The 8,691-nt window shown below is 37.7% G+C and overlaps 1 protein-coding gene across 1 annotated transcript; it reads left to right on the top strand.

Moving 5' to 3' along the window:
• The first annotated feature begins 336 nt into the window (after positions 1 to 336).
• LOC121369838 (fibroleukin-like) lies at positions 337 to 8,474 on the top strand. The gene is made up of 3 exons (XM_041494914.1): positions 337 to 663; positions 2,808 to 2,901; positions 7,496 to 8,474. Exons 1-3 carry the CDS (start codon positions 337 to 339, stop codon positions 8,137 to 8,139), a joined length of 1,065 nt encoding a protein of 354 aa, XP_041350848.1. The 3' UTR covers positions 8,140 to 8,474.
• Positions 8,475 to 8,691: the final 217 nt, after the last annotated feature.

The raw sequence follows: 8,691 nt of genomic DNA, 5'->3' as shown, positions 1-8,691 counted from the left end.
AAGGCAGTATCAATTCTTAACACACTGGTAAAGGCAGTATCACCTCTCAACCCACTGGATAAAGGCAGTATCAACTCTCAACACACTGGATAAAGGCAGTATCAACTCTCAACACATTGGATAACGACAGTATCGACCCTCAACACACTGGTAAAGCAGTATCAACTCTCGACACTGGTAAAGACAGTATCAACTCTCAACACACTGGATAAAGGCAGTATCAACTCTCAAAACACTGGTAAAGACAGTATCAACTCTCAACACACTGGTAAAGGCGGTATCAACTCTCAACACAGTGGTAAAGACAGTATCAACTCTCAACACACTGGTAAAGGCATGGCACTTCAGAAGATATTTCTGGCGTGCTTTGTAAGTGTTTGTCATTCACAGGTCACAGAACTGTATGGTTACCGTCAGTACTTACAGGAACTTGACTTGAGAGAGAAGACATCGCGGTATCTTGGCTACACCCAGCAGGAATACAGTCCGCTGGGGTGTGTGCTGTGGTGTAATCACCGACCGAGCTGTTGGTCTGTGTTGTCCTGTCCTCAGCTTGCCAGCAGCAATCCTCAGAAACACAACTGTCTTCTGCTGGAAGAGCTGGCGAAAACATCACCTGTCATCACAGAGAGTAACTTGACCACGTGCAGTTTCTACTCTATGGTAAGTGTAATTTTTAAAAACACGTTTAAGCCCTATTTGTGTGCACTCAATTTACACACACACACAAACACACACACACACACACACACACACATACACACACACACACACACACACACACACACACACACACACACGTGAGCGCACACAGTGATATAGGTGTGAACTATAAGCCTAATTATTTAGAAAAAAAGTGCCGACCCCTTTTGTTTTAGTTTGCTCTTCAGTGTAGGCCTATTATTATTATTATTTTAAAATTATTATTATCTCTTCATTTTTCCTTTTTTTTCCCTTGCTTTTTTGGGGTGGGGTGGGGGAGGGGGAGATTGAAAATTAGTATTATTTAAAAATTGAAAAAAAATAAGCTGCCAACCGATCCTACCGATTTTGGTTTTCGGCATGTCCTCGGAAACACTTAAAACAGAAGTAGAAGGTGTTAGGAAATTCTTTAAAAGTGTACGTGGTGGTGTGCGTGTGATGTTTTGATGCACAGGTATAATTGTGTGTGTGTGTGTGTGTGTGTGTGTGTGTGTGTGTGTGTGTAATTGTATGTGTGTACACATAAGAGATGGACCTAGAAAGACACACACACACACACACACACACACACACACACACACACAAGGAGAGAGAGAGAGAGAGAGAGAGAGAGAGAGAGAGAGAGAGACAGACAGACAGACAGACAGACAGACACAGAGAGAGAGAGAGACAGACAGACACAGAGGGAGATATAGGGAAGAGACAGACACAGAGAGAGAGAGACAGAGGAAGATATAGGGAAGAGAGAGACAGAGGGAGATATAGGGAAGAGAGAGACAGAGGGAGATATAGGGAAGAGAGAAATGATAAAATAATGTTGCAGACACACACACTTTTTGGCACCTTCCTACGCCACTGTAATAATAATAAGATAATACGGCATTAGACGCTTTTTAAGCACAAAATGAAAAATCTCTTCACAAAACCAGCGTCAAACGTAATGGGCCAAACATTTGGTTTTCCCACGTCTGATGGTAGCTTGCTGTGTCTGTGTGAGTACACAGAGTTGTTGTTGTTATGTATATCACTTAAATAATTACATATATCTTCAATGTAATGTATTTATGCGTGGAACACGTGAAATGATCGGCAGTCCAAATAAACATATGCGCATTTATTAAGTAATTGCAAGATATGGCATAAGCACATGTATATATTCAATATCTTACATATTCTCCAACCACAATTAATTTATATCAACTTTGCTACGAGCTATTAAAATGATTATATAAATGTAGGAATACCATAAGAGGAGATGCCTTATCTTTATGACACAAAATTGGTGCTTTTCGACAACATAGATATTATTTGCTGGTGATTAGTGCATCGTATATATACGTGTAAAATTGTGTCCATTACATATTTTACATTTTCTTTTCTGTAAAAGAAAGTAAAGTTTGTTTTATTTAACGACGCCACTAGAGCACATTGATTTTTTATCTTATCATCGGCTATTGGACGTCAAACATATGGTCATTCTGACACTGTTTTTAGAGGAAACCCGCTGTCGCCACATAGGCTACTCTTTTACGACAGGCAGCAAGGGATCTTTTATTTGCGCTTCCCACAGACAGGATAGCACAAACCATGGCCTTTGTTGAACCAGTTATGGATCACTGGTCGGTGCAAGTGGTTTATACCTACCCATTGAGCCTTGCGGAGCACTCACTCACGGTTTGGAGTCGGTATCTGGATTAAAAATCCCATGCCTCGACTGGGATCCGAACCCAGTACCTACCAGCCTGTAGACCGATGGCCTAACCACGACGCCACCGAGGCCGGTTTTGTGTAAAAAGAAGGAGATTGCACACAATCTGACAAACAATAATAGTAATAGACTAATCCACAATTCAATAGTAACAAAGGGCCTTTGTTGCAAGCGACTGCAGCATGAACGCGCCGGAAGTAATTAAGTGGCTGATTGGGGCCGCTTAGCGCCATGCAAATCAATTGCAGATAAGTATGTTTCTAATAGAGGCTATAGATAATCTAGTTTACTATTTCCACAAATAATTCAACATGTAGTTTTGACAGTTGGTTTTAGCCTCATGAAATATTTATGTTTATTGCGTTTTATGTTTATTCTTATACAATATTTGTTTCAGAAAAACCGTTGTGTTAATGGTGGAACGGTTGTTAACGATGCATGTGTGTGCAATGATGGTTTTTATGGTCTCCATTGTGAACAGTTCTACAGAGGTAATCGTATTTTAATTAATATTTTTCCACAGTTGTTAAATTTGCAATCATCTCTGCCTTAGAAATTATAAATTTATAATGCAAGAAACTGAAAAGTGCATTTTATTTTAAAATGCTAATTATGAAGATTTTAAGAAAAACTGGGAGCAGTGATAAATTTTATTTGATAGTAGTATAAATGTGGTTTAAATTTCTTAAATATTTAAGATATATCTGCTCCAAAAATACCACTTTCTCCTTTAAATGACACCCTTTTCTATTCTAATTTCTTTTTGTGTTTGGATATGTTACCTTTTAATTTTACTTACCTTTTTGGCCCCAGATCGATAATAAACTGAGAAATCATACTTCTTTATTAAATCCAAGCATTTCTTGTTGTTAGGTTCGTATCATATGACCACTGCTATAAAGCATCTTTGGTGGCCATTTACCTTTACTGACTATGCAGTCACATTCAATTAAATGGCCATTAAAATTATTGGAGGTATTCCCATGAACGTTTTACACCAAAGATGCCATTACATAACTTATGACTATCTAATATTTGGATTGATATTGAATTTCAAAAATCGACTAAATTTAAAACGTTAGTCACTACTGCATTACGCAAATGCTTAATGGCGCAGACCTTAGTTTAACCGTAACAATTTGACACTAAGTTTAGTTAATTTACAAACCTGTAACTCATTTGGATAAAGGTACAATAGAGTGAAAGAAGAGTCTGTGACGTTAAAACGGGAAATATTCTTAAAAATAGACTAGAACTCGAATCAATAAATCAGTACTTCTCAGACGCACGTGCGTTTTTTTAAATATGAAACATGAATTTTTTGGTATTGGAAACCGCGGGATGACCAGAAACATTTCGGATTTACGGAAATGGATAATCTAAACAATAAAATATAAGTAATGTTTGATTTCAGTTATCATAAACAGCTCTAATAGTGAAAATATGCTGTAGTGTTTAAAACACTAGGGTCTGTTCCTTTAAAGGGACACACCCTAGTTACGTTTATTTGTTAACCATTACGGCGTTGTTTTTCGCTATTAAACCCCATTTTTCACAAATAAAATTACACTTTACTTACATTTTATTATTTAGAATGCGCATTTGCATTCACCTGAGGTGCTTTTTGGTAATCCTGATGTTTGTAAAACCACGAAATGCATTTTTAGCATTTTTCCACAAAACGTGTTGTCGAGAAAAAACCGTTAAGCAAGCGAGGTCCAATCTATTTTTAGAAGGGATATTTCCATTTCAATGTCACAGACGTTGGTATATCACATGACCGTTATCATTTTGGTTCGGTTTGTTTTCTCGTGCACGGTTCGCGCAATCAACATCCGATTTGTTGTTGCTCATTTGTGAGATTTTTCTTCACAGTTCGTGAACATTTTCAGTAACAATAAAGTTCAGACAAGTAAGTGTCTCAATACAAAACGTTACAAACCCTTAAAACCAATAATTTTGCTAAGTCTTACGATATCTGGAGAGGGGATACAACCAGGACAGAACAATTGGAACATGTCCAGGAGAGGTGAAACGAACGCACCCCAAGTCTGTGAAATTTGTTGTGATGTAGGCATTGTTGTGCTTCTACCGGTGACATCAGAATACTAACTTTCAAAATTATTTCAAGCAATTGGGACATGGGGATTCCCATGGTATTTATCGATATAAAACCTGCTTTTTCACTCCATTTGATAAAAACGTAATCTAAGTGTGTTACAGGTTTGTAGATTAACCAAATTATAATTTATTTTCGCTGGATGGAACTAGGGTGTGCGGCTTTAAAAGAGCGCGTACATTTTAATTTAATTTAAATGATTAGACCAGTTCAGTGGGAATTCCCCGGGATCTAAAATATGAACATAGGCCTAATGGCGGAATCGAGAGCAACGCTAAGTATTTTAAAAGAGACTTGTTTTGATTTTTGTGCCATTTTAAAAATGTTTTTGACTAACAGAACGATTACGATTAGATTACAGGGCCGTAGCTAGGATTTTTGTTTTTTGTTTGGGTGGGGTGAGGGTGGGTGGGTGTTAGGGAGTTGCAGATGAATTCTTGGAACGAACGAGGATGGAAGGCGCATGACACTAAGGGATGTCTGTGGGATGGTGCATTTAAAAGATCCCTTGCTGCTAATCGAAAAGAGTAGCCCATGAAGTGGCGACAGCGGGTTTCCTCTTGTCAATATCTGAATGGTCCTTAACCATATGTTCGACGCCATATAACCGTAAATAAAATGTGTTGAGTGCGTCGTTAAATAAAACATTTCCTCCATATAACCGTAAATAAAATGTGTTGAGTGCGTCGTTAAATAAAATATTTCCTTCCTTCCTTCCTTCGCTCTTTTGGGGAACCTTGTTTGTCGTGAGATGCATCCCGTAATTCTGGATGATGAGATCCTACGGGTATATATGACTACTGACAACATACTTGGCCCGGAATTTACATAGATGGGTGGTCAGAGAAGACAGACCTGATCAATCGGCTGACCACGCCAAAATCGAGAGAAAATTATGTTTTGTTAATAAGGTCAGGAACAAACATTGCTTAAATATTATTTGTATTTGTTGATATTTTGGCGATGGCTAGAGTCATTCGTGTAATTTATAGTTTTTATTGCCCGAATTTGTCAACCATGTACCCCTGGCATGTGTGTCTGTTGGATTCCGTAGTGGGTGAGGGCTTGGTTGATGAATAATTGTCAGAACCACAATATGCTTAGAAGCAAGTATCAAACTCTTGATGGTGAACATTTTGAAAAGGGTCCAGATCGTCTGATGAAGAATATTCAACTAGTTCTTCAATTAAGAAAGCAAATATGGTTTTCTGAGATTCCTGGCCAAGCTTTCAAGTCATCAGTTCATCTGAGAACGGATCGTGAAGAATTTATAATTATTCGCTGTCCAGACAGAGCTCATTTGCTTTGCTTACGAACCTAGAAAGTATTAAAAAGATGAAACGTTGGTCGTTGTTGGTTGAATACAGCACCAAGAGTCACTCGAAGTACTTGCTGAAATCATGTATCCTTCATCTCAGTGTCAGCAATGGCAATGTACACTGATGATGCATCATATTTTAGTGGAGTACTTGTTTTAAAATCTTAAGATGTTGAATTTCATTCTAAATTTTTATGTCAATTAAGGTGATAGTTACAGAATAACAGATCGCCGGCTACGCGGAACGCACTGATCCTGTGTTTGGGTGTCGGTGTTCGTAAATATTATATTATTATATTACCTCATGTATCATGTATATGGACTGAGTGAATAAAGAATTGAATTGAACTGAATTGTTCGTGCATGGCGTCATACATAATTCAGATACAGTCTGGTTAACTTCAAAGAGCACTTGTAATAATTGTTAGCGCTTTGTTTTTAAAATAAATGTTAGTTCCTAATTTGCATTAGTGCTTTTTAACGATTTTTCTTATTTAAAATGATAAAAATTATTAAAATAATTTTGTGAACAAATCTACTGAATGTTATTCGGCATTCAGTGTTTTATTGATTAGTTACGTTCCACCATGTTTTGACACCTGCGAAATACACCAACGTTCATTATATCATTTACTTACTTTTACAATATACGCAAAATAAGTGTATCACAGGAGTCGGAAGTTGCCAACAAATGGGGTGGGGTAACAGTTATATATTAATTCGCCTTTCAACTGGCGATGCATAGTATTCAGAGTTTAGAAGTAGGCAGTGAAGTGCATGCTTCTTACAATATTAAGCGAAAGCATCCAGCTACATTTAACTCTTATATATTAATTTCGAAAACTCAGACTCCCTGAAACTCGAACTATTTCGTCGTCCCCTTCAAGATCGAATTATCGAAGTTTGACTGTATATATATATATATATATATATATATATATATATATATATATATATATACTCTTCCAAAAACGTAGGGGAATTCTAATAAGAATTTACAATTGTAATGTTTGCCCAATTAATTCACTATTATCATATAACCATTCCCCACAGCTAATATACCTTACAGTTTTGGGAATTGTAAATTATTATTAGATATATGTACTTACAGCTCTCTACACTGTTTTAATTCAACTGAATAGTTTATATTCAAAAAGATCTTCCTAGATACATTTATGCATACATTTAACTTTGTTTGATACCCAATAACCTCTGTACTTTTCGTGCTGGAATGTCGTTAAACATCCATTCATTCATGTTGTATATTCTAAGTCCTAGTATTTCTATCAGGTCAAAAGTCATTTTATTTTGTAATGCTAGTACATATCTTTTCGAATGTACGAAATTACTGAGCTATAAAATCCAACATTAGAACGACCAGAAGCTCATTGACTGTACAGACACTGATATTCTGAAGGAGAAAATATATTTAATATGCAATTGTAGTCCTTAAAAGAGCTTTTTGTTGGAACCAATGACAGCAAATTCAGGACAGTGTTTAAGATAGGTGTTGCTGCATTTGCGTTTTGTAATAACGAATAATTGGAGGAAACCTAGGAAGGTCCCTTTAATAGCTAACTTAGGTGGTTTCAGTGGAAACAATTCTTTTAAATTTTAATAGCTATACAAATATGTATTTTTGTTACAGACTGCAGTGATGCCTACAATGATGGTATGAGGGGACTTCACTTGCTGTACGTCAAACCAGACGGACTCTTCGTTCCCTTGATGGTCAAGTGTTACTTGGAGTATGGCGGCTGGACAGAGATTGCTCGTCAGGATTCCGACTGTACTGTGAATCACAATCGCACGTGGGCTGAATACAAATCTGAGTTTGGTGATGCCAACTTATGTAACTGGCGCGGACTCGACTTTATTCACCACTTCACGAAGGAAGGCACTACTATCCTAGATGCAGTCGTTATCAACGAGGCGGGCATTAGAACACATGCCTATTATGACAACTTCAGGATCCGAAACGAAACGGACGACTATTTGATGCACTACGACGGTTACAGACCATTCACCAGCAAGCCAGCTGAAGATGGATTTGGATTTGGTGGCAGTACCTTACAGGCCAAAGATCAACCGTTTGTCACATACGACCGTGATAGGAACAACTGCGCTCTGGACACAGGAACTGGATGGTGGTTCAACTCTGGATGCGCAAGCGTAAACCTCCATCTGAAGCTACAGGCGCAGGTGCCTCAGGGGTCTGCTTATGCCCAGTGGCCTGTGAATCTCAGTTTACGCCCAATCACTGGTTATGTTCTCCAAATCAAGCGGACATAACTTTTATCTGCATCTTGAACTGTGATTCAAGCAACTCTTAAGGTAGAGAGACATTGGCCCTTTGTCGGATTCGTAAGTGTTAAAGGCTCATCGTGTACATTGCCACATTACCCAATTGCTATTTTTTGTTAAATACTAAGTCGCTACAACGTTTAGTCTTTGGCTAATAAATTTTCTTTAAATTAACCATTTTTAATAGCTTTCTTTGGAAATGCTCGACATATCTCAAAATTGGCTAAACAGAAATGGTTCCAGTGTGAGTCCGCCCTAGTGTTGAACGTCAACAGCTGGTTTTCAAAAACTAATCAATGACCAATCTAATCGGGCATGTGAGTCAGAAATGTATAATTAAAAAAAAAAAGTCCCAATGTGTTTATGCTTTTTCGTTTTGTACACTCACCAATCGATTTATCAGCACATCATCATGTGGCTGCCTAAAGCTGTATCCTAACCGGCCGCGAGCGATTATTTTAGAAATCATTGATTTCATTTGCTACATCCTAACCGCACACGTGCGACGCGACATATAAATCTGTCGCATCGCGCGCGTGC

The sequence above is a fragment of the Gigantopelta aegis genome, chromosome 4 (assembly GCF_016097555.1).
Source record: "Gigantopelta aegis isolate Gae_Host chromosome 4, Gae_host_genome, whole genome shotgun sequence".
NCBI classification, from domain to species: domain Eukaryota; kingdom Metazoa; phylum Mollusca; class Gastropoda; order Neomphalida; family Peltospiridae; genus Gigantopelta; species Gigantopelta aegis.
This window is presented reverse-complemented; position numbering and strand designations above follow the sequence as displayed.